The sequence below is a fragment of the Chiloscyllium plagiosum genome, unplaced genomic scaffold, assembly GCF_037043375.1.
Source record: "Chiloscyllium plagiosum isolate Xiang-an unplaced genomic scaffold, Cpla_swu_hap1 HiC_scaffold_1, whole genome shotgun sequence".
Lineage (NCBI taxonomy): Eukaryota > Metazoa > Chordata > Chondrichthyes > Orectolobiformes > Hemiscylliidae > Chiloscyllium > Chiloscyllium plagiosum.
Genome location: NW_028270139.1, coordinates 144,246,369 through 144,272,508, shown reverse-complemented (window position 1 = coordinate 144,272,508; position 26,140 = coordinate 144,246,369). Strand labels below are relative to the sequence as shown.

The window sequence follows — 26,140 nt, the reverse complement described above, 5'->3', positions numbered from 1 at the left end:
CAATGCAGTCAACTAGTTGGGGTTGAATGGCCTGTTTTGTGCTGTGATCCCTTCAGACCTGTGTGTAAGGGTGTGAACTCATCCACCAAAATAGCTGCAAACCTCAGGGAAAGAGGTGAAGGTGGTGGCTACAGAAAGTCACCAGTACTCTTCAGTTAGGCACCAGTGATGCCGAGAGACAGTCTGGTTTGTGCCAAGTGTTCTCAATGTCTCATTGGAAAACAGAGCTCCCACCTTGTCCCGAACATCTGAAGACTGGAGTTGCCATGTAGGAACCGAGTGATGTAGTAATAGGAGTGAGCCATTCATCCCTTTAAGCTGGTTTTGCTGCTCAGATTTTAGCTGGGATGTGTCGCGGCCAATCTCTGGAATCTTTAAAGCCTGTGCCTAACAAATTCGATCAGCCTACATTTTCAAAACCACAATTGATCCTGTTCTAGTAGAATCACAGGGAATCCTAAATACCAGTGATAACAGAATAATCCATGGATGTCCTGTGTTTGTACAAAGTATAAACAGCTTCAGCTGTCACAGCCATTAGTCAAGTGATTGACTCCAATTCCAACTGATTGCAGTCATTTATGTGCAGATGGCACACAAACATGCTTTCTGTCTTCACCTAGTTTGTGCAGTCTCGCCAGCATTCTTTTTCAAATGGGTGATTCATGAGACTTGCTGAAAAGTCAAACCCCCTCACACCCCTCAGTTTTTACGTGGACTCCCACTATTTTAATGGGCCTGAAGTGCAAACAGAGATGAATCCTTTCATTCGTGTTTGTCATCCTTCGCTATAACTCCATTTAGAGATTGCCAAACCTCTTCCATTTTAATCCCATTCTCTTTCAATGTGTTTCTTCTGAGAAGATCAGGGTGAATCTGTCATTCCTGTTCTCTCAGTGAACAACCTGATAGTTTGGTGCTGCATTCCCAGCTCAACTTTCTGTTCCCTGGGTCACCAGTATTGATTCATTACTTGGGTTGCCATCGCAGGTTGTAATAATGGAGATTTATTGGGAGATCCCAGGAAGGTCTCCTTTGATTTTTGAGATTCTGTATCACTAGCAGTATTTGGATGACTAGAGTAGATCTCCTAATCTTTCCCCTAGAGTACAAAGATCAGAGGAAGTAAATTATTGGTTGGCTGCTTGAGAGGTTGGGAGGGGTTAAGACTTTAAGACATGGGAGCAGAAGTAGGCTATTCAGCCCGTTGAGTTTGCTCTGCCATTGTTAGATCATGACTGATCTGATAATCATCCAGTTCACTTTCCTGCAAGGTGTGACTTGCTTTCAGGAGTGTCCCTTGTTAACAACATGAAAAGTCCTGTGTATCCCCTTCCCACTACCTTCTGATGGACAAGTTGAACCAAAGGGTCTATTTCCATGCTGCACATCTATATGACTCTATGATTCTTGACAATTCAGTTTTTGGGTGGCAGACGAGATGATTTTGTGTAAAGTTATTATCATGAAGGATTTTCCACAACATTCTTTTACCTTGCTAAATTGAGGTATTTGGAATTTACCTCAATTCGGGGGGGGGGGGGGGGGGGGCGGCGGCAAGGGTATGCCTGGAAATCTACCTATGATGTTAGTAGACTGATACAGATGTGCCAAGTTTGGCATGCTATCCCTGAGAGAAAGTCAGGGTTAACACACTGTCCATGGGAATGTGTTAGTTCCAGCAGTGTCTGACTGTATCCTTATTTAGAGTCATAGAGATGTATAGCGTGGAAACAGACTTTTTGGTCCAACTCATCCATGCCAACGAGACATCCTAAATAAATCTAGTCCCATTTGCCAGCATTTGGTCCATATCCCTCTAAACCCTTTCTATTCATATACCCACACAGGTGCCTTTTAAATGTTGGAATTGTACCAGCCTCTACCATTTCCTCTTGCAGCTCATTCCATACACGCACCACCCTCTGTGTGCTAAAGTTGTCCCTTAGGCCCCCTTTAGATCTTTCCCCTCTCATCTCAAACCTAGCTGTTTAGTTTTAGACTCCCTTACCCGGGAAAAAGACCTTGTCTATTTATCCCACCCATGCCCCTCATGCTTTTATAAACCTCTATAAAGTCACACCTCAGCTTCCAATGCTCCAGCCTAAACCAGGGAAAATAGCTCCAGCCTAAACAGCCTCTCCCTATAGGTCAGACCTTCTAACCCTGGCAATGTCCTGTAAATCTTTCCTGAACCCTTTCAATTTCAACATATCCTTCCAGGTGGCTCAGTGGTTAGCACTGCTGCCTCACAGCGCCAGAGTCCCGGGTTCAATTCCCGCCTCAGAAGTTTACACATTCTCCCTGTGTCTGCATGGGTTTCCTCTGGGTGCTTCGGTTTCCTCCCACAGTTCAAAAAAAAAATGTGCAGGTTAGGTGAATTGGCCATGCTAAATTGCCCATAGTGTTAGGTGATGGGGTAAATGTAAGGGAATGGGTCTGGGTGATTTGTGCTTCGACGGGTCGGTGTGGACTTGTTGGGCTGAAGGGCCTGTTTCACACTGTAAGTAATCTAATCTATAGCAGGGAGACCAGAATTGCTCGCAGTATTCCAAAATTGGCCTAACCAATGAATGTCCTGTACCACTGTAACATGACCTCCTGTATTTGCTTAGGAATTTTCTCCCTGCATCCAAAAAGTTTGAAAAGTAGATACTGACCTTTTTAAACAGGAAGAATGCATTTCATTTCTTTGAAGAACAAGCAATACTCTTATTGAGATGCAGTGCAGCAAATAGGAACATATTCAGGGTAAATGGTAACATATTTGTCTTTTGAACAATGGATATGCAAGGTTGAAAATGTACAAGTTATGGTGACACTATTCTGCTTCAAGCATGCAGAGATTAAAGATTCATTGTTTCAAAGGGAACAGAGTGTTTTGAGCGCTAAGTTATGAATGTTAAAGGAGCTGTTTGAGGACAGTGGCTGGTGACAATGTTGTTGCTTGGAAAATGTATTGACATAAAAGTTTACTGTTTAACGGGAGTTCCATCCGTGGAATGTGATGGTAGAGGGCAAGTTTTTTTTTAAAAAAAGAAAGCCTATTTTGGAGCAATGTTATGAGACAGTTCTTCAAATGTACAACTGTAAGCTTACGGGGGGGGGGGGGGGGGCGGGGGGGGGGGGGGTGCTGGTTTACGCAAGGAACTTCACATGGTGTAGCATGCCCTGTCTCTGAGCCTCAGGCTGACAGATCGAGTCCCGTTCCCGGACTTGGGTGTACAAATAAGGCATGTTGGGCAAGCAGGTTGTTTCATCAGCCAGTGCACTGAAAAGGCAGCCAGTAAGAGTGGGAAATTCCTAGTTTGCTATTCCTGGTTAGCCGTGCACACAGTACCACAGGATGGGCAAAATATTAAAGCCTTCACTTTGCTCATAGCTCCAGAAACCCAGCAAATTTCTGTTTCAGTCAGTCTTATTAATCTGTTTCAGTTAGTCTTATTAATCTGTTTGAACTTAGCATTTTCTCTGAAACAGCAGACAAATGCATTTAGGCATTTATAAGACTATAAGACCATAAAACATAGGAAGAAAGGCCATTCGGCCCATCGAGTATACTCTGCTATTTAATCATGGCTGATGGGTATTCCAATTCCACTTACCTGCACTCTCCCCGTAGCCCTTAATTCCTTGCAAGATCAAGAATTTATTAATCTCTCTGCAGCAGTGTGACATGATAGAATTCTAAGCTGAGCTCCAGTGCTCAGCACTGTTCTGAATTTCCCCGCTCTCTGTTCGTTTCCCATCTCTCCTTTTCCCTAAATGAGTGTATTTCTTTTTCATGAAATAGTCTCCTGCTCCAGCATCGCATTTCCCACTACACTACAGATCGCCAGCTTCTTTCCCTGGTCCCAGGTTAGCTGACATTGGAGGGTTTCCTTTGCTCACCTGCTGTCAAGCTCCATTTCCAAACCTCCAACATCACCCCATCCATCCTCCTTGCAGGAAAGTCTTCCTCAAGGCTTTTGTTGTTGCCAAATCCCGTTCCTCTCCAGGCTGTGAGCATCGTTGTTACTCCCACATCTAGTGCCCATCTCTCTGAAACACTTGTGTTAATCCTTTTAATGTTCTATATCCATGGAACCAAAACAATCCCAGGTAAGGTACTGAATGACATTCCCAGACCTGTAGACATGAAGCACTGTTCCTACTTGACTGCCTTTTTTTTAGCAGCATTGACCACACTATTCTCTAACAGCACTGCTCCTCTATGTTTCAGCTCTGTTGCCCTTTTATTAATTCACTCCCATGATATGACCGTCTCTGTCAAGACCAGTATTTATCCTATTTTTACCCATGTGTTCAATGGAACACAGTCTCTAACTTCTGTACTCACTCCACAGTGCCATACTAGGATCCCTCCAAAGTAAGTCATGATCTAATTAATTGGCTCGATGGGCTGAGTAGCCTGCTCCCCGCACCTCCCCCCATGTACATGTTATCCCACCCTTATTTCTTTCTTTTCCCACCTGGTGCCTCACAGACATGGAGTCGTGTATGCTGATGATGTCCAGCTCTAACTTCCACCAATTCTGTAAATTGTTTTGTGATTTTAAGACCGGATTGTGTCTACTGAGGCAGATAACACAACTCAGAAATTCCCAGTAAACTATGCCTTCCTTTAAAGAGAAACTAGACAATTTTCACTGCAGGGAGATCAGGGTGGGATAGAGTGGCCCTAAGCAGACTGTTAGAAGGGCAACTGTTTCCTGGGACTTTGTTCAAGTTATCCTAGACCAGTTAGGCCCTCTAGTGCTCACCCCATGCAAATCCCTAATTCCCCCATCCCATGACCTCTATTAGTCCCCAGTTCAAACTCATGCCTCCCCCCATTTCCATGGCTCTTCATGCCCAATGTTATTCACCCCAACCCACCCCTCATGCCCCTTAAACCCTGACGTCACTTCCATAGCCACTCACCCAATATTCATCATGGGCAAACCTCAGAAGCCACATGGAGATGAAAACAAAATGAATACAGCTTTTCACTCAAAAATATTTGAAAGTGAATGCAAGAATCCCATTCAAAGTTTTTAATTTTCATCAAATGGTTAATCTCTTACATAAATAATCAAACTTCTGTTCAGACCACATATCCAAGACAACTTATCATCTCATAGAAGTAAACCTTTAAAATGTTACTTTCACTGGCTCAGATCCCCCTGTTAAAATAGTTATAGCCTTTGACACTCAGCCTCGCATTCATCATGACAAATAATAGCCCTTGGGGAAATGCTAATAAATCTAAATGATATGACCCACTAGTGATATGCTTCTCTAACCCATACTACATCACTTGTCAACCAGAACTCCCCAGCATGGAGGCTTTAAAAAATATACTGACTGCTTAAATCTTATAATTTTCCATGTTTAGAGAGCAGGAGATTGAAAAGAAGAAACTTCAGAGCATGGCCCAGGGAGAGGGATGATGCCAGGTTTATAATGAATGCTGCTTAATTTCTGAATGTACAGATGAAAGCTGAACACTATTTGGAGTAGAACAGATTTACAACTCTTGGCTCCAGCTCTGTAGAATGATTACCTCATGCAACTATGCAATTGGAATTCCAAGCAAGACACTTGCATATATTAGATTTCTAAATGCAGGAGGGTGAGTGTGATGTAGCAATCAAATGCAGATCACCATCGACTCATTTCTTGGGTTTTGATATCTGCTGTATGTTGAGAATTGAGTTAACATCCTCATATAATAACGATGACAAATGCATCCGTATCATGAGGTATGGGCAGTTCACAGCTCTCTCATTTAAAAAATAGTTTGATTCCCCAATCCAAAATTCCAAAATCTGAGAAAAGTTCATCATGATGTCCGACACTACTGGCAGACAAGGAGTACTTCAACCCTAACCTTCCTTCAGTTACACTAGACTATGTATGATATCCACATTCATCCTGGTACTTCTGAGAAGTAGTCTCCAAACTAGACTGCAGCTTGTATTGTCACGATTATTAAGTGGAACCTTGAATTACATAAGGTCATTTGAACCTTTGGAAGAGGCGTACTTTCTTCATAAACATTGCCAGCCAATTCTGGCGTTTGAAGTAACAGTGGAGCATGAGATTTCCTGTCTGAACCTTTGTAGGTGCTAATGAAGTTTCAAAGAGTGAGACTTCAAAAAGACACATGTAACTTGATCCAATTACACCCATTCAACAGGAAATTGTCTCTTATGAGTTATGTTACAAACTGGGGGTATCGGTTAAGACACAGACTTGTGTTGTCACCTTTCCTGGGATTAAAACCCTCTGCAGCCCCAGTCTATGTGTGTTAGTCAATTAGCATATAGTAAAGTCAGAGATTGAGGACAGCCATTACACACCCCAGCACTGCAGGTAAAAAGGATACAGAAAATTACTTGTTCCCTAAAACACCAATTTTGGACTGGCAACAGGACAAAATAATTTTACTTAACTTGAAATGGACTGCTCACTAACTAATATCACTGCTGCAAGTATTATTGATCATAACATTTCGTAATCTATTCTTTGCAGAATTTAGACTTGTGTATCTGTTTTAATTTCTATCATTTTAGTTTCATTTCTAAGATATGTAAATGAGTGTTGGATTATACACTTCTTGTGTTTAGGAAGTCTTCGTTAACATGAGATAACCTGGTTAAATTGGCTCATTTTTATTCATAACTTCATTTGGACTGTGAGAAAGGCATCTCTAAGGGAAGGAGTCAATTCCCTGTGATCCACTGAGGGTGTAGGTGAGTATAAAAGGGAAGCCATTCATCCCTCCTCACCCAGAAACTTGATTATCGGGAACTGTAAAAAATTCTAGAACTTCATCAAGAGACTGGTCAGAACAATATGGAACAGTCACACTGTATATCAAAATAATACAAACTTTGCAAACCTTATTACCAAAAGCTGTCCCATTACACAGGTTTAAATTTGACAAATGCAGTTGTAGCAAGTTGAATTACCATGAATAGCACTGATGTGGTTCACATCAAGACTGATTCCCAAATGACATGCAACTTCCCACCTTCTCCAGCTCCATCTCCTTCAACGGTAACACACCACTCTCCACCTTTCCACCGCTACATTGATGACTGCATCGGCGCCACCTTGTGCTCCCGCGAGGAAGTTAAACAGTTCATCAACTTCGCCAACACATTCCACCCCGACTTGAGTTCACCTGGATCATCTCAGACACCTCCCTCCCCTTCCTGGACCTCTCCATCTCCATCAATGGTGACCAACTCAACACTGACATTTTCTACAAACCCAACTCTCACAACTACCTGGACTAAACCTCCTCCCACCCTGCCGCCTGTAAAAAAAATGCTATCACTTATTCCCAATTCCTCCACCTCCCAGGAGGACCAGTTCCACCACAGAATACACCAGCTGGCCTCCTTCTTTAAAGACTGCAATTTCTCCTCCTACATGGTTGATGATGCACTCCAGTGCATCTCATCCATTTCCCGCACCTCTGCCCTCGAAACCTACCCCTCCAACCACATCAAGGTCCTCACCTTACATCCCACAAACCTCAGTATATGCCGCATCATCCTCCGCCATTTCTGCCACTTACAAACGGACACCACCACCAAAGATATATTTCTCTTCCCACCGCTATCCACTTTCCATAAAAAACATTTCCTCCTCAACTCCCTTGTCAGGTCCACACTCCCCACCAACCCACCCTCCCTCTTATCACCTTCCCCTGCCACCGCAGGAATTGCAAAACCTGCGACTACACCTCCCCCCTCACCTCCGTCCAAGGCCCCAAAGGAGCCTTCCACATCCATCAAAGTTTTACCTGCACTTCCACACATGTCATTTACTGTATCCGTTGCTCCCAATGCGGTCTCCTCTACATTTGGGAGACTGGACACCTCCTCGCAGAGCGTTTCAGAGAATGTCTCCGGGACACCCGCACCTATTAACCCAACCGCCCTGTGGCCGAACACTTCAACTCCCCCTCCCACTCTGCCGAAGACATGCAGATCCTGGGCCTCCTCCACCGCCACATCCTCGCCACTTGACGCCTGGAGGAAGAACGCCTCATCTTCCGCCTCAGGACCCTCCAACCCCAAGGCATCAATGTGGACTTCACCAGTTCCCTCATTTCCCCTCCCCGCACCTTATCCCAGTTCCAACCTTCCAGCTCAGCACCATCCTCATGACCTGTCCTACCTGCCAATCTCCCTTCCCACCTATCCACTTCACCCTCCCCTCTGACTAATCACTATTTTCCCACATCCATTTACCTAACGCAGTCTTAGCTACCTCCCCCCCATCCCCACTCCCATCCCATTTATCACACCACCCCCTCGGCTCACAGCCTCATTTCTGATGATGGGCTTTTGTCCGAAACATCGATTCCCTGCGCCTCGGATGCTGCCTGACCTGCTGTGCTTTTCCAGCACTACACTCTCGACTCTAATCTCCAGCATCCGCAGTCGTCACTTTCACCTAACTTCCCACCTTTGTTAACTTCCTAGTGCATTTTTTATATTAGCAACATTTTGTTCCTGGGAAGTGACTGTGCTCTCTTTAAACTGACTAATAAAGATAAGATTTCATTTCCTCATTTTGACAGCATTAAAAACAGCATTATACATGGTCCCATCGGTTAGGTTAAAATTACCCCAGTTTGCAAATGTTCAGCTTTCCCTAAATCCTCGTGTGCTATATCCTGTAGTTGATCATTCTCGCTGTATTCCCCTACCCTGACATTTCACTTCCTCATTAGGTAGTTAATTCTGCAGTATTAGTTGAGATGTGACTAACCTAATAGTTTATTTAACATGTTTGCTGTCTGCGTGAAAGGTCATGTCTACACCGCACACAGGAAGCCATCAAGACACTGAGAAGAGAGCAGAATGTTAGGATAGCACTGCTGAGAATGTCTTTTAGAAGCATCACAACGTAAGATCACAGCTGGTCTGATTGTGGCCATAACTCCATGGCACTCTCTTGCCTTGCACAACCCCACAGCCCTCAACTCTGTTATCGATCAAAAATCTGTCTTATTCCATACTGAGTTTATTCAGTGACCCAGCTTCCACTGTTCTCTGAGTAAGAGAATTCCAAACATTAATGGCCCTCAGAGACAAAGTTTTGCCTCATCTCCATGTTAAGTGGAAAACTTGTTAATATAAAACTGCACCTCAAATTCTCGATTCCCACATGGGGTTGTATGGTCTCAGCAACTACCTTGTCAAACCTCATCCAAATCTTTTCTGGTTCAGTAAGTTCACCTCTGACAGCAGTGTGCTCATGTGAGATTCAGAGAGCTATAGCTCTCCTCTGAGAGCCCTTCCCCTGCCCTGCAAGAAATGCTTTTCAACACTTGAGTCTCTCAGTTCAAATGTTTGTTTGCTTGCCATGGTCATGTTGTTTACGTGTAATGGGATCCATGTCTTGGCACAACTTTACTGGCAGTTTAAGGGAAGAGTCAAGTGTGGAATAGTTGCCACTGAGGCTACAGGGGTGGACAGGGTAGCTGTGATTTGACCTGATCTGAGGACACTGTGGCAGTACAATGTGAAAAGAAGAAAGGAAGGGTATTATTTAAATGCTGATAAAGAAGTGTGGATGTACAAAAGGATCTGGGTGCCCCTTGTACATCAGTCAGTCAAGTTAAAAATCACACAACACCAGGTTATAGTTCAACAGGTTTATTTGGAAGCACTAGCTTTTGGAACGCTGCTCCTTGACTTTTCCCTTAAGCTGCTCAGTAAAGTTGTGCCAGGTGGTTGTGGAGTATAAGATCAAAAGACACAGAATTTATAGCAAAAGATTACAGTGCCATGTAACTGAAGTGATATATTGAACAAACCTGGATTGTCAAGTCAGTACCTGAGGAAGGAGCAGCGTTCCGAAAGCTAGTGCTTCCAAATAAACCTGTTGGATTATAACCTGGTGTTGTGTGCTTTTTAACTTTGCCCACCCCAGTCCAACACCAGCTCCTCCACATCAGTCAATAAAAGTAGGCAGGTAGGTGCAGCAAGCATTTAGGAGGGAAAATGCTATATTGACCGTCATTGCAAGGGTGTTTATGCTCAGACGTAAGGCTCTCTTACTGCAGTTATAGGGTGTTGTTGAAACCACATCTGCAGTATTAGATGCATATTAGTTTCCCTATCCGAGAAAGGATTTGTTTGCCATAGAGGGAGTGCAGTGGATATTCACTACGCTGATGAGGAGAGGTCGTTTCAATTGGGCCCATAATCACTATGGTTTAGAAGAATGAAAGGGGACCTGATTGAAATGCATAGAATTCCAAAAGAACTGGACAGATTAGAATGCAAGGAGGATATTTACCCTGTTTGGAGAGTCTGGAACTAGGGGACACAGTCTCATGATACAGTGGAGGCCATTTCGGACTGGAATGAGAAAACATTACTTCTCTCAGTAAATAGCGAACCTGTGGAATTCTCTCCCACAGAAGGCTATAGAAGCCAAGTCAATGAATATATTTTCGGTCCATTCCATTTTCACTGTCGGCAGTGCATCCCGGGTGTATCGTGTCAGAAACAAATCAGGAACATGACAATCCTCTCAAAAGAAAGAGATTGATAAATTGTTACATTTTAAAGGCACCAAGGGGTCTGGGCAGAAAGCGGGACTGTTGCATTGAGATGGATGGTCAGCTGTGACCACATTGAATGGCAGAGCAGGTTGGAAGGGACGAATTCCCTACGCCTGCTCCTGGTTTCTATGTTTAATATTTGAAGTTGAGTAGGTGGCAGGGAAATAATGCTGTTCAGTAAATGAGTTCTAACTATGTGGATTAAATGTTCCTGTCATGAACAATGTGCACCACTCTGTTTATAGCAATCACTCTCGGTAGCAATAAATTTGCATTCATCAGACAGTCCGGAAGCCCGATTTATAAATCCGAAAGTATGAGATGGCTTGTGTATGCACATTTCTCTTTGGAGTTTAACATTTATAAGAGATTGAAACTGGAGATTAAAACACCTTTTCCTTTCTTGTGTAATCTGAGTAATGAACAAAGGCCTATTGTGTGGTTACAGGGTTGATGGCTGCCAAGCTGCGACTATGTGGCAAAGCATCCAGTCCAGCACATGACCTCCTTAAACACATGGCACTTCAAGGGGTGTCAGGTAACCAAAGCATCAAAGGCTTTTGATGCCAGACCTTACAGTGAGACCCGTGTGTGACGTTCCGTCAAATGTTCCTGTGCTTTGGGGAGCTTATAAGAAGGAGTTACACTCTCCATTCTGTTGCATTTAGGCCAGTGTCTGAGTTTAGCTGAATGCTCTCCCTTACACAGCTCAGGTAGCAAATTTGACAAATATCTGCCTGCTTAAGCCAGATACCTATATCTTATTACACTGCAAAGGGCAAACCACTAGAGGAAGCTGGAAAGAGATTGTCTATTTTTCCATCCAGGCAATTTTGTTACGATATATATTTGTGTATATCCCTTTTTATGTGTATATATTTGCACCTTTTGACCTGGTAGTTTGCCATCAGCGTAAATCTGCACAACAATGCTCATTTTCGTTTTACCCTTGTGATGGCAATCTGTCCATTTGTAGCATTTTTGTTCCATTCCATTTTCGCTGTCGGCAGTGCATTCCGGGTATATTCTGTCAGAAACAAATCAGGAACATGACAGTCCTCTCAAAGGCAGAGCTGCCCAGTTTGTCAGCTCATCAAACAGAGGCGGCTTCACTAGCTCAGCCACATGCACAGGATGGAATACAGTCACCTACCCAAGGACTCTCTATATAGGGAATCAGCTGGAGACAGACAGTCAGTCAGCACCCAAAGTTGTGCTTCCAGGAGGCTTGCAAATGTGACTCAGCAGCACTCAACATTGACTTTTATGCCTGGTCACCAGTTGACATAAGAGGGAAAAGGGAGCACTCGCTGAGACCTGGAGTGCACCAGTGTGATGTCCAGTGATTTGCCAACAATGGCCAGTACTAAGAACAATAATCCACAGCAACTCTGTGTGCAGCACTTGTGTCAGAATCTGCCTCTTCACCTCATGACCTCTTCACTGATCAACATGGGACCACTACATGAAGACACCATCTAGAAGTGGAATGTTTGCTACGTACCCAGCAGTTTTTGTAGATGGAAGGAAGCTGGATTTTCATTAACATGCAGCATTCCATTACAAAGTCTGTTTTCATCTGATAATCATCTGCTGTGACGTGTTGAATTAGCTAAGAATTTTAAAATATATCATCTGGATAGGTCCACATCTTCGAGAAGACTATGGCCAAAAGTAGGCTTCAGTAAGTTCGGGTTGCATCCTGTGACGTTCTGAAGACCATCCAAAGTATCTTAGTGCAAATTAAGTTAAATATCACAAAAACAGAAATTGTTGGAGGAGCTCAGCAGATCTGGGAACATATGTGGAGAGAAAACAGAGTTAACATTTCAAGACCTTTCAGAACCAGATTCAGTCCACAGATACTTCCAGACTCGCAAGTTTCTTTGGCAATTTCTGTCTTTGTTTCAGAACTCCAGCATCCACAGTTCTCCATTTTATAATAATAACAGTAGTGTTGTTTGGACATTCACAAGTTAGGAGATTAATGATGTGATGTAAGATGTGTGATTTATATATATTTTAATATCTTAGGGTTTGGTTTTGAAATAGCAGCATCTGGGTTTGGACTATGCAAAAGTTTAATGGTTAACTTGTAATTATTTCTGTAGCCATGGTGATTTCTTTGAAAAAACAATAAGAGAGAGAGAGACTTCCTGGAGAGAAACAGGATTTTGTTCACACTGGGAGAATTTTGTCTGAATAGAATAGGCAGTGATGTGAAGCTTAGAAGATTCTGAAATTTGTTTGGCTTAGGTTAACAGCGTGGCTGGAAGAAAGCACTTTTGAGTTGGGCTATTTTGCAGAAGTCTTGGCTGAAGCTGGATGTCGAAAACATTTGCTTCTGAAGAAGATTTTAGAACTGTTCTGAAACGGGTTATCTCAGTGTAAGGAGTTAGTCTGAAAGTTCCAAATCAGAAGTGTTTGGTTAAAATCTGGAAGAGTTATTTAAATCTGAAGAGGTCTAAGCTCAGTTGTATGAATACTCAAGGAAGAGGTTGTAAGATTCTCCAGACAGGGAATGGAATCCACAGAGAAGCCCCATGAGTGTGATAGAGAAGGCAGGTCTCTCTGGTGGGAATACTGTAAAGCTGTTGGGATTAATGGGATTGTAGTTTTCTATGTGTTTTGATTCCTTTAAACTCATGCTATATTTAGTTTAACTACCATATGAATGTTGTACACCTAATAATTTCTTGGTCAGTGTTATAATAATCAAAGTCTTTCTTCAAACATTCTGTTAAACGTCATTGCATCATCCACTTTACTTTGTAAGCCTTTGTTGTCTTTCCAAATGTCGTTTTTTTTAACTGACTGTTTTATTGTGTCTGACAGATCTGCGCAGTCTGCTTGGAGGAGTTCAAGCCGAAGGATGAGCTTGGGATCTGTCCATGTAAACATGCATTTCACAGAAAGTGAGTACAGTGGAAATTGTGCAGCAGACTGGAATGGTGCATATTGTGGTGAATGCACTCAGTCTTTTTCCCAGGGTTGGGGAATGGAGGACAAGAGGGCATCAGTTTAAGGTTAGAGGGGAAAGAATAAAAGGGAACCTGAGGGGCAACTTTTTTATACAGAGGGTGGTATGCATATGGAATGAGGTGCCAGCGGAGGTGGTTGACGTGGGTATATTAACAACGCTTAAAAAGCATTTGGACAAATACATGGATAGGAAAGATTTAGAAGGATATGGGCCAAGTGCAGTGAAATGGCATTAGCGTGGATGGACATTTTGGTCAGCATGGACCAGCTTGTGCCAAAAGGCCTCTCTCCGGGCTGTAAGACCCTATGACTCTACATCCCTACGGTGCGTTATTGCCTTAAAATTCAATGATTCCAAGAAAGTAATGCTTCTGGAAGCTGAGACATTGACCTATTCCTTTCTGGGCATTAATAAGTGGCCTGGTTAATGTCACAGTCTTGGAATAAGCCATCAGCCTTTCAGGGCTGAAATGCGGATAGATTTCTTCACTTAAGGATGATAATTCTTTAGAATTATGTACCCAGAGAGCCCTGGGTAGCCAATCGCTGAGGATAGTCGGAGATTTGGATACTCGGAGAATTGGGGAATATTGCTGGAAGGGAAAGCTGACAGAGAAGGTCAGCTGTGATATTGTTGAATTGGCAGAGCAGGCTTAAAGGCTAAAGGTTTGCTCCTGCTTTTACTTTTATATTGTTATAAAATTAGTCTAAATTTAACAGTAAAGTCATAGAATCTCTACAGTGCAGAAGCAGGTAATTTGACCCATCAAGTCTGCATTGATCCTCTGAAGAGCATCCCACCAAGATCCACTCCCCTACCCTATCCATGCATTTCTGATGAAGGGCTTATGCCCAAAACATTGATTCTCCTGCTCCTTAGATGCTGCCTGACCTGCTGTGCTTTTCCAGCATCAACCCTCTCGACTCTGATCACCATCCCTCACTTTCTCCTGCATTTCCCATGGCTAGCCCAGCCACCTAACCTGCACATTTTGGACTGTGGGAGGAAACCCACACATGCACAGGGAGAGCATGCAAACTCCACACAGACAGCCACCTGAGGGCAGAATCGAACCTGGGTCCCTAGTGTTGTGAGGTAGTTGTGATAACCACTGAGCCAGTGTGCTGCCCTATTACTGCTATATGAGATTGGTGGGACAGAGGGAGAAGGGACTTTCCTGAACTTCTAATTGTGCAAAATGGAATATAAGATGTTGTACTGTCAATGGCTGATATCTCTTTTGTTTTCATGAGTATAAATTACACCAAAAATACAGAGCCCAGTGTACTGAGAAATAAGTGTATTTTCTTTTCTGCTTCTCTCTTTCATAGGTGTCTGATCAAGTGGCTCGAAGTAAGGAAAGTTTGTCCACTCTGTAATACACCTGTCCTCCAAAATAACCAAGAGTCAGGAGCTATGAGTGGAACGGACAACCTCGTGTAGCACACGCAGCTCGCATTTCAACTCAAGAGAAAGGATTTTCTTTTTTGTATCATCATTATTTTTGTTCATTTGTTGTTTCATTTTTTCCGTGTGTATAATGGAGCCGATTCACAAGGTGGCGATCCTGCGGACCCAACCTGAGTGTGTGGTTAATGGCGCACCGTGACACACCGCAAGGGGACTGGAGAGTCTCGAACACCAAAGCACTTTTTTTTTGTCGCTGGTTCCACCAGGAGGTGCTGCTGGACCTGTCAGTACAACATAGCGGCCAATCTGACTTGAGTTATACACGAAGGAGCACTTTACAATGACTCATTCTCCTCCCCTTTTCCAACTGTCACAGGTACAAAAAAAAAGAGACTGGAGGTGTGTACTGCATAGGGTTTTCTTAAAGTTCCTTCAGATTGAGCACTCGGGTGGCAAAAAGGGGCGTGTCAACATTTTAAGGGATAAGCAAACAAAGGGAATGGACTTTGGCCTTTACAAAGTGGAAGCTTTGAGCATTACATGACACTATGCAAAGCAGCCAACCATGAGGCAGGACTTCTCAATGATTTCATGCTTAAACCCAAGTTACAAAATTGCCAAAAACAAAAGTGTTAAAGCTCTCACTCCTATTTTATATTAGGTCTGTGAATGATAATGCCCGAATTATCGTTCACCGCCCTTTATTCCTCAGCCAGAGCCTCTTGGCATTAAACCACCGAAATATTTGATGATGAGGCACTTTCTTTTTGGGGGAGGGGTTGGAAAAGTGGTCAAACTCTGTTCAAGACACTACACATATGGCTGAATGAGTGGAGCTCTTTGGGACAATCCCCTTAGTGAATAGATGATTTTATTTTCCTTTTTAAAAGTAAAGCATTATTAAGAACATTTTGTAAGAAGAGTTTTCAAACACTTTGAGTCTTTGTGAATGCTTTCTGTGGTTGGTCAGGAGCTGAGATGTGTCAGTTTATTCAATCAGGCTCCTCAGGCAGGTGGAGAGAACACTATAGTGTTAATTAGAGACCCACTCAGCCGATCTCAGCTGTCGAATACATCAGCCTATGGCCAAGAGTGTAAGTGTGGTCGATAGTGAGATCCTGTGCAAAGAAGTAATATAATGTTAAAAAAAAAATGCTTTAAAAGAAAACAACAAATAAGGAATTTGGGTAAGAAAGGTGAGAAAAATGTGTAGGTTGAGAAAGGAAAGAGGTGGAGGTGGGTTTGGGAATGGCTAGAGAGCAAGTGGAGCTGCTTGGAAAACCGAAAACTATCTGAACTGAAATCAGACTAGGATTAGCATTGAACCTCTCATCTGTATTAATAAGATAGGTAGCACTGGGATGTGTACCAGCACAGCTAATGAAAGCCTTGTGGACCTTTGCCTAATTCTTTAAAATTTGTGTCATTGGTAGACAGGATGGTTAAGAAGGCATTTAGATGTTTGCCTTCATTGCTCAGACTTTTGAATACAAGAATTAAAATGTCATGTTGAGTTTGTATAGGATGTTGGTGAGGCCTTTTCTGAAGTACTGTGTCCATTCCTGGTTGCCCTGCGAGAGGAAGAATATTATTAAAAGGGAGAGGGGTCTGAAAAGATTTACAAGGATGTTGTCAGGAACGGTGGGTTTTGATATATAAAAATAGACTGGAAAGGCTGGGACATTTTTTTAGCTGTCGCGTAGGAGGTTGAGGAGTGATCTTCTTGAGATTTATAAAATCATCAGGGGCAGAGATAAGGTGAATAGCAAGGATCTTTTCCCTAGGGTTGGGGAGTTCAAAACTCTGGGGCATATTTTTAAGGTGGGAAGAGGAAGATTTAAAAAGGTCACGAGGGGCAACTTTTTTACACAGGATAGTTCGTGTGTAGAATGAACTGCCAGAGAAATTGTAGATGCAGGTACAGTCTAACATTAAAAAGACATTTGGATAAGTTCATGAATAAAAAAAGGTTGGAAGGATATGGGCCAAAAGCAGGCAGGTGGGGCAAGATTAGTTTGGCAGCATTGTTGGCATGGATTAGTTGGACCGAAGGGTCTGTTTCCATGCAGTATGACAGTATAACATCATTCATTTAAAGACCAATTTCCTCAAATTCATTGCAACCTTGTCCTGCTCTCCCAATAATGAGCAACATAAAGAGGTGATTCTGAAAGAAAGATTGAATGCTGGAGCTTTGTTCTGAGATTCAGAATGTTGCTGATGCAGCAGTTAGGAACCTACAATTGATTCATTTTTATCTTATTTGAGTTACACATGACCTTTATCCGAAATGCTTTTTTTGAGAATGTCAGTGAAAAGTATATCGCATTTGAAGTGAAAAAGATGCCATTTTTGTTCCCCATATTTTTGTTTAACCTCCCCCAGATCTCAGTATGCCCAGTTCTTTATAGCAGAACATTGTGATGGCTTTACACTTTCCCTCTTTATCAGGCTACATGGCACTTTGTTAAAACGCCTTTTTCCTTATTGTTTCTGAGTTACTCTAACTCGTGAGCTGAACTTTTACAACTGTCTGCCGTGGGATAAAGAAATCTTCAAATTTTAAAGCACAGTGGAGGCTTTGCAGCCCGTCATACCCATTCTAGCACTTTGACAATGTTATCCAATTAGTCTCACTCCCTTCCTCTCACTCCTTTTTGTTGGGACCTCTGTTTTCCTCCCTTTAATTGTAGACTCTTTTTCTTTTAGCTAGGCAGGATTTTAATGAGACTGTGATTTTAATGGGACTGAACTATAAGCTCTCTTTGAACATACTAGACCCTCTAGTCAGTTAGAAATGTCCAGTTCTAATTGCTGATAGTGAGGCACAATGAGGCAGGAGGGTTGTCTTTTTCACTCGGCATGTACTCAGTGTTCTCGAACCCAGGTGCACTTTATCTCTCTCTCTCTCTCCTCTCTCTCTCTCTCCTCTCTCTTTCTCTCTCTCCTTTCTCTCTCTCCTCTCTCTCTCTCCTCTCTCTCTCCTCTCTCTCTCTCCCCTCTTTCACTTTCTCTCTCCTCTCTCTCCTCTCTCTCTCTCTCTCTCTCTCTCTCTCTCTCAGTACCTCCTTTTGTCAGACATTGTGATGATGGGAGGGTGTGATATTAACCTAACTTGCCAGACACGAAACCTACAGAGTCAGATAGGAAGGTAGCTTTATCTCATTTCCAAAATTGCCATCTATGATTCATGAAGCCAAAAATCAGGACTGGATATCCCAACCATTCCAACCTGCACTCATCAAGGCAAGGTGTGACGGAGATTGAATCCTTGAATAATTTGTGTAAGATATTTTTCTTCTCCCAGAATATAGGCTCCACTATCAGCTGAGTTAGCAGGTCCATTACCGACTGTGAAATTGAGCCTTCTGTCTGAGGGAATGAGGCAGGTTCAATCCTTGCCTCTGAGGCAGCTGAGTTTCAGAAACATCGGCAGAGAGTTTAACAACATGTTCTAGATCCATATTTAACCAATCCATATAATGCTGCGAAAGTTCACCATGTATGGATTTCCTTGACGACCTGATGCCTTCTGAAGATAAATAACCCACCGACAGTAGCTTGTGTGTTAAAACTGATTACTTCACCAAGATACCAAAGAACTAGAACACCTATGCTGTCAAACCCATGGAGAGTGGTATTCATTATTCAGCCATTTGTAACCTGCCTTCACTCTTGGTTCTCAATAGACTTGCTACTCGTCATGGCATTCACTCCTCTGATCTTGACCCAGAATGCTGATGACATGGTTTCTCTATGTAATCCTGCTACCTGCTCCCCAGAATGTGAAGGAATCCTGAAAGGAGATTCATGAGAAGAGTTGAACAAAGGCCTATTCAATTGGAATTATTCCCTCATGCGCTCTTCTTTTGCTAAAGTCATTGGTTGTGAATTGTTGTTTGCTGAGGAGCTGGGAGTTTGTTCTGCAGTGAGCTACTGAAATGAAATCCCTTCCTGAATGGTGCCACAACCGAGAGTTTCTCAAGATGGCCAATTGTTGGGTTTGTCAGTCTGCGATGAGTCCTACACTGCCTCAATTTCTAAGGCAAGGAGTCGAAGAGATACAACCTGAGAATTATATTTTTTTTAAAAATACAATAATACAAAGCACTTAACAAGTCTGGAAAACCAAGCTTAAACATGTGACTTCCCATCAAACAAATTCCCAATCACAGCCATGCCTATTCGGAAGAAGAAAGTAGAGCAGAACCATCCCCTAAGAAAGGCCTAGAAACCTGCTGCTGTCTTAGATGGGGATTGATGTATGGTGGACGAGGACAAGGGAGTAAGGAATTATTTTGGTACAAGCATCAAAACCACTTGAAATGAAGGAATGGTGAACAATGTTAATAAAAGCTGTAACTAGAAGTGCCCTATAGTGGGGCGTGGCTTTCATCTCAAATCAGCATATGAGCAAATACTTCCAAAGACAACAAATGCACCACTTGCAACCCATTATCAGGTGACAATTCTACAAATATAAATGACTTCTCAATTATAGCACAAGGAACACAGTATTTTGCATTAAATGTCGTAGCAAGTTGAAGACTGCCAGTTTCTGAGCAATAATATTCATTGTGCATACAAATATAAGTTAGGTACATTCTCTTCACCGTTACAATTTAACAAACGTATCTCAACGCTTCATCACACAAAGAGATTGATTTTAATTTTGGAATCATTTGATGAAATCTTGTCCATCTAAAAGACTTGAATTAATCCACTGCTTAATGTGAAGATGTAGCTCTGATCAAAGACACCATTGCCAATGGAGGGTCATCAACTCAACCGAAAATGATGATAATTCATCTTTACAAAACTAGAAGCTTTGCTCAGGTCAAATTTTTCAAAACCCTTTTCTTGATATTTCTGTGGGAATTAATTGAGTGCACTCATCAATGTGGAGACAACAATATATGTTTGCCTATATTAATCACCCCCCATGACGTGATAGAGTGTCTTCTCAAATAGTCTTGGACACTACAGTGTCATAACTGTACAAGTTACAAAGGAATCCTGGGTAAATGGAGAAAACTGGTTAGCTTGATTGTAACAAAAATACTTCTAATCCTATTTTATGTCTCAAAGCTGTTAGTAGATTAATTCATGCAAACGTCACAAATTTACCACAAAGTGCCCAGACCCTGACAGTTTTTTGAAAAGAAAGCTTAGAGTAAATCTTACCAACATGAATTTTCCACCTTAACCATCCTATTTTGCATGCCAGACAGATTGCACCATTGGATTGCATATGTTGGTATAATCATGAAAAAGTCATCAACATTGTTAACCTTTTTTTGTTTTGGTTTTGAGAAATGCAATTTTGTTCCAGTTGAATAATATTTCCTTAGTGAGCTTTGGGAAGATTTGAGCTTCCGTGGGTGTGAGGTTTAATCAGCCCAAACCCTCTGTTCTCGTGTTACTGGAATCTCATCACTGCTTCAACTAATAGGAATCTATTGTGGAACTAAAACTGCCCCCACTTCTGACCCCTGCCTCTGTTGTGCTTCCAGTCCCATCCGCATAGAGCTCATGGCGCAGGCTGTCTTTAGCACCACACCTCCAACATAGCAGCCACATCTTCCAGAGTTTACTTTGAGAGTTAGGGAGGTATGTTCCTTCACTACAGATGGTGTAAATATTTACCGTTGACCTATTAATATACTTAGAACGTTCTTTTTTTTTCAAAAGCCACCAAGCTTGCTTGTGTTACAATTTTCTTTTTGTTTATATTGTTATTTTACAAAGATACTCAGTGTTAGGCCCTGAAGGGGAGCCTTATATTCATCAGGCGAGACAATGTGGTCTCTTCGCTGCACCTTCCTGCTTCTTCTGGTCAGTCCTTTGTGATTGTTTAGTGCTCATGACCTCAGGATCATTCACAAGTATTGACATGTTCAAAAATGGTCATGTACACATTGCTTAATACCCTAGCCTTCTATGTTGAAACTGGGATGCATTGAACAAGACAGAGAAGAGATTGTGCCTGGCAACAGCACAGTATGTTGCTTCATTTTTCTAGCACCAGCTCTTAATCGCAGTCCACATCAGCGGGTTCACCTCCCTCCTCTCCCAAGGCAGGTCAAGCTTTCAAAATCTTCATCAGTACTTGTTTTATTCAACCTTCCATTGCTTTCCCCCCAAAACTGACTTACCTGTTGTTCCTGTTTCATGTGGCTCCATTTGTGAGACTTACAACAGAAACAAAAGATTCTGTCACCTTTTTTCATCTGCTGCCAGGAGGGTTATAGAGTCATACAACATGGAAACAGATCCTTCGGTCCAACTTGAACAGGTTTCCCAAACTGAACTAGTCTCATTTTCCTGCATTTGGCCCATAACTCTCTAAAACTTTCCTATCCATATTCCTGTCCAAATGTCTTAAATTCTGTAATTGTACCAGCCTCTATCACTTTCTCTGGCAGCTTGTTTCATATGCACATGACTGTGTGAAAATGTTGCCCCTTAGGTCCCTTTTAAATCTTTCCCCTCTCACCTCAAACCTATGCCTCTCGTTTTGAATTCCCGTACACTGGGGAAAAGACCTCAGCAATTCACCTTATGTATATCCCTCATGATTTTATAAACCTCGTCAAGGTCACCCCTCAACCTCCTATGCTCCAGGGGAAAATGTCCCAGACTGTCCACCTCTCCTTATAACTCAAATCCTCCAGTATCACTAATGTCCTTGTATATGCTTCTTGCCCCCTTTCCAGTTTAATAACATTCTCCCACATTAACTGTCATGAGTTGAGTTGACCCCCCCCAACCACCAGGGGCAACCGCATCACTGAGCAGGCGTTTGTCCACTGTCCTCACTCCTATCATTTTTCAGGTGATCTCTGTCTGAGAGGGGTAGAGTGAGAGAGTAGAGGGATACTCCCCCAGCCTCCTTACTCCCACCCCATTACATAAATCACAAGGTCTTTGCAGAGAAGAACATTCAAGCCACTTTAGATCGTCCAGAATGACCCCATTACACACTCCAGTTCTTCTTAAATTATCCCAGGGTGGCATAGTGGCTCAGTGGCTAATACTGCTGTCTCACAGTGCCAGGGACCCAAGTTTGAATCTGGCCTCGGGTGACTGTAGAGTTTGTATATTCTCCACGTGTCTGCACGGGTTTGCTCTGGTTTCCTCCCACAGTCCAAAAGATGTGCAGGTTAGGTGGATGGCCATGCAAAATTGCCCATAGTGATAGGTGCATTAGTCAGGGGAAATGGTTCTGGATGGATTATTCTTAGGAGGGTCGGTGTGGACTTGTTGGGCTGAAGGGTCTGTTTCCACACTGTAGGGAATCTGATTAAATTAGCCTGAACTACACTGTCTGCAAGGCTGTTTCATCTGTTGCCTATGTTTTGGATGGAGATATCAGCATGTGCCACCAAATTACAGTTTACTAATTTGAAACTCCCCTAATTCTACTTTGCAAAGTGCTTTCGAGTAAGCTTTTGGATGTACCTTTTCTGTTCTGTTTCTGTTTGAACAAAATCAAGGGCAGACATTTGCCCGGAGCTCTACAAATCACAGTTACAGATCCCAGGATAATGCAGAGTCACATCTGGGACATCTCTTTTTAAGACCTGAAAACCTAAAAGGTTTCTCCAGTCTTACCTCGGCCAAAGGTCAGCCTTATGCCTCTCTCCAAGTACATTGTGTTTGAGGTAAGAGTTTACAGTGATAAGGTGAGTAATCTTAGGGAAGAGCACTCCAATCCAAGAACCAAGTTGACATTCAGAAGCTGAACCCTAAACTTACCCAAACAAACTGACCAGAGGATGGCTTGGCTTTCTGTATTGAGTCTATTTTAATCAGTGTGTATACCTTAAACTCGTTTTTTCTGCAAACCAAAAAATCTCAGAGACTAGATTCACCAAATGTGGTAACATTTCTCCAACAGTTCCCACTTGTATGAAATTTAATGAAAAACTGAAATGGGTGGAAGAAGATTGGCATTTAAAAAAATATCGAAATACAGTTAAAAACTTTTCAGGTCTGATGCTAAATTTTAGCAAGGGCATATTAAAGAAACTTGAGATTTGAACTATCCACAGAGCAAGGGCTAGTCACACCACAAGATCATAAGTTATAGAGCATAATTAGACCATTTGGCCCATCAGGTCTGAGCAACCATTTAACTATGTTTAATATGTTTCTCAACCCCATTCTCCTGCCTTCTCCCTGTAATCCGTGATCTCCTTACTAATCAAGGACCTATCTATATCTATTAAATATATTCCTCGACTTTATCTCCACAGCCTTCTGTGGCAATGAGTTCCACAGATACACCACCCTCTGGCTGAAGAAATGTTTCCTGGTCACAGTTCTGAAGGGTTGACCTTTCACTCTGAGGCAGTGCCCAAGGCTGATAGTCTCTCCTACTAGTGGATACATCTTCTTGACGTCCACTCGTTCTGTTAAGTTTCAATAAGATCTCCCTCATCTTTCTAAACTCCATTGAGTCAGAGTCCTAAACCGCTCCTCATTTCACAAGCCCCACGTCCCTGGGATCATTCTTGTAAAACTCCTCTGGACACCCCCCCCCGTCCAAGCAGAACATCCTTGTTTAGATACAGGGCCCAAAACCGCTCACGATATTCCAAACATAGCCTGACCAGAGTCTTATACAGCCTCAGCGGCACATCTCTGCTGTTGTATTGCAGCCCTCATGAATGATAACATTGCATTTACCTTTCAGACTATCAACTGAACCTCCATGTTAACTTTAATTGAATCCTGAACTAAGACTTCTAACTCCCTTTGTGCTTCAGATTTCAGCAGCCTTTCCCCATTGAGAAAATAGTCTGTGCTTCTATTCTTCCTAGCAAGTGCATAACCTCATACTTTGTCACATTGTATTCCATCTGCTATTTCTTTGCCTACCCTCCTAGTTTGTCCAAGTCCTTTTGTGGCTTCCCTGCTTCCTCATTACCCGCCCCCCCCCCCCCCCCACCTATCATTGTGGCATATACCAATAGTGGCTAAGCTCCACACAGAGTAGTCCAGACGAATATAGATTATTCAACACTGCAGAGAGGATACAGAGGCAACTGGTGTTGAATGCAGTGTGAGCTGCACTCATATAGCTGTAGTCCCATGAAAATAGGACTGGTGCCTAATTAAAGGATCTGTGCAGTAACAGCATCAAAGTAAACTTCTGATGAAGTCACCAGACTGGAAACACTGCTTTCTCCCCACAGATGCTGCCAGACCTGCCCAGTCTTCCCAGCAATTTCTGTTTCTATTTCAGATCTCCAGCAACCACAGTTCTCTGTTTTATCGAAGTCAATCACCCCAACAACCAGGGTTACTACATCCATAAAGTTCACCTTTACATTTCTGCCTGAAGCCTCTTGCTCCCTGATGTAACCGTGGAGGGCTAATATGAAAGAAATTCGTGGGATTGTGGTAGGATCTTTGGGTTCCAAAGAGGCCCAGTGGCTGAGGTACATTGGCAAAACTAGTCAGCAGTGTTTCATTGGTGGGCAGGCAGCAGCCTAGTAGTATTGACTGTCAACCCAAAGACCCAATTAATGCTCTGGAGACCCAGTTTCGAATTCCCCCCATGGCAGATGGTAGAATTTCAACTCAATAACAATCTGGAGTTAAGTGTCAAATGATGACCATGAATCAATTGCTGATTGTTGGAAAAACCCATCTGGTTCACTAATGTCCTTTAGAAAATCTGACATCGTCACCTGGTCTGACCAACATATGACTCCAGATGCACACCAATGTGGTTGACTCTTTCTTGCCCTTACGGATGGGGAATAAATGTTAACCTAGCCAGCAATGCCATCATCCTGTGAATTAATGTAGTTGTTAAAAAAAGAGGCATTGAAGATTGCTATGCTGTTCATGGTCTCTCCAAGTGACTTCTAACAGGACAGGCTATGAAAGACGAAACTGCTTACGGCTTTTGCAGCTTGAATTGTGTCTCGGTTGAGTATTTATATCTTACATTGGACATTTAAACTGACCCCCAACCCCCACTGTCCCCAATCAACAAAAAGCTGAGGTGATGGAGATGAGTCAATCTGTAATGTTACAGGAGCACTGTGGTCCTTATAGCAAGTCAAGCCGTGTTTCCAAAACTTGGTGATCTCAAAATAAGTGAAGCCACTATTTTGATTAATATATATTAATACTTCACAACATAAAAGAAATAAAGAAAAATGTCCTAACAAAAAGACCACCAGCATTTCTAGGAGAATTTAAACTCATCTTAACCCAGCTCATTCCATTCCAGATAAGCATGAATCACAGATAAATAGTGAATATTTTGAGTTTTTTGGTGTTTTTTTTCCCATTTTTCCCTCGGCTTTTCCCATTTTTACCCCTTGCCTTTTTTGTTGTCGTCCTTTCCCTTGTTAAAACGCTGACCTTTCTCTCATCTCCATCTCCTGAATTGTCCTTTTTTTTTCCATTCCCATCTCACTATCAATAAATACATTTCACGACAAGATTTAAACAGAAATGATGGCAGCCATTTGAAGGTGCAATGAAAGCCACTTTAAATAATCCAGTATTACAAATTTTTACAAATACGAAGTGAGTGAAAATGTGATTTCTTCAAGCTGTGGGGTGAAGAGGTCGTTTTCTAAAGTAGAAACCCTGTGTGTCTATTCCTGCAGTAGCAATGTAACTCAAGCAGATGCTCCTGTGGGTGGGTTTTCTGCCTTTCTAATGACACCCTGTAATAAACCTACTCTCTAATGTATATGGAACTTAGGCTATCAGTTTCATAGACATGTTTGTATAAGAATTCTGCAGCAGAATATATTTTAAAAATTGCTATTTGTAAGCTATATTTTTGTATATTTAATTGCTATTTTGAAATTTTGATGGCTTTTGTTTTGCTAATTAATTGCGTTGTATTTGAGAATATCTGCATGTGATTGACTGGAATTGTAAATAAATGAGAGGTTTCCGAAACTGGGAGTCTCGTGGTTCTTCTGCTAGTGTCTGATTCTGGATTGCACCCTTACGCCTTCCAATGTAAATAGTGCTTGCATTGCTATGGCACTGTTTACCAACACAGGTGAAAGATTCCTGATGAAGGGCTTTTGCCTGCTGCTGCTCCTCAGATGCTGCCTGACCTGCTGTGCTTTTCCAGCACCACTCTAATCTTGACTCTAACCTTCAGCATCTGCAGTACCCACTTCTGCCTA

General features: G+C 42.4%; 1 protein-coding gene across 4 annotated transcripts in view; it reads left to right on the top strand.

Moving 5' to 3' along the window:
* rnf24 (ring finger protein 24) overlaps positions 1 to 25,904 on the top strand; it is a 159,390-nt gene extending 133,486 nt beyond the window's left edge. For all 4 annotated transcript variants that reach the window (XM_043700148.2, XM_087991488.1, XM_043700086.2 and 1 more), the window contains exons 5-6: positions 13,412 to 13,491; positions 14,891 to 25,904. In XM_043700148.2, coding sequence (XP_043556083.1) covers positions 13,412 to 13,491; positions 14,891 to 15,002 — 192 coding nt within the window. In that variant the 3' untranslated portion in view covers positions 15,003 to 25,904. The remainder of the gene's footprint in view (positions 1 to 13,411; positions 13,492 to 14,890) is intronic.
* Positions 25,905 to 26,140: the final 236 nt, after the last annotated feature.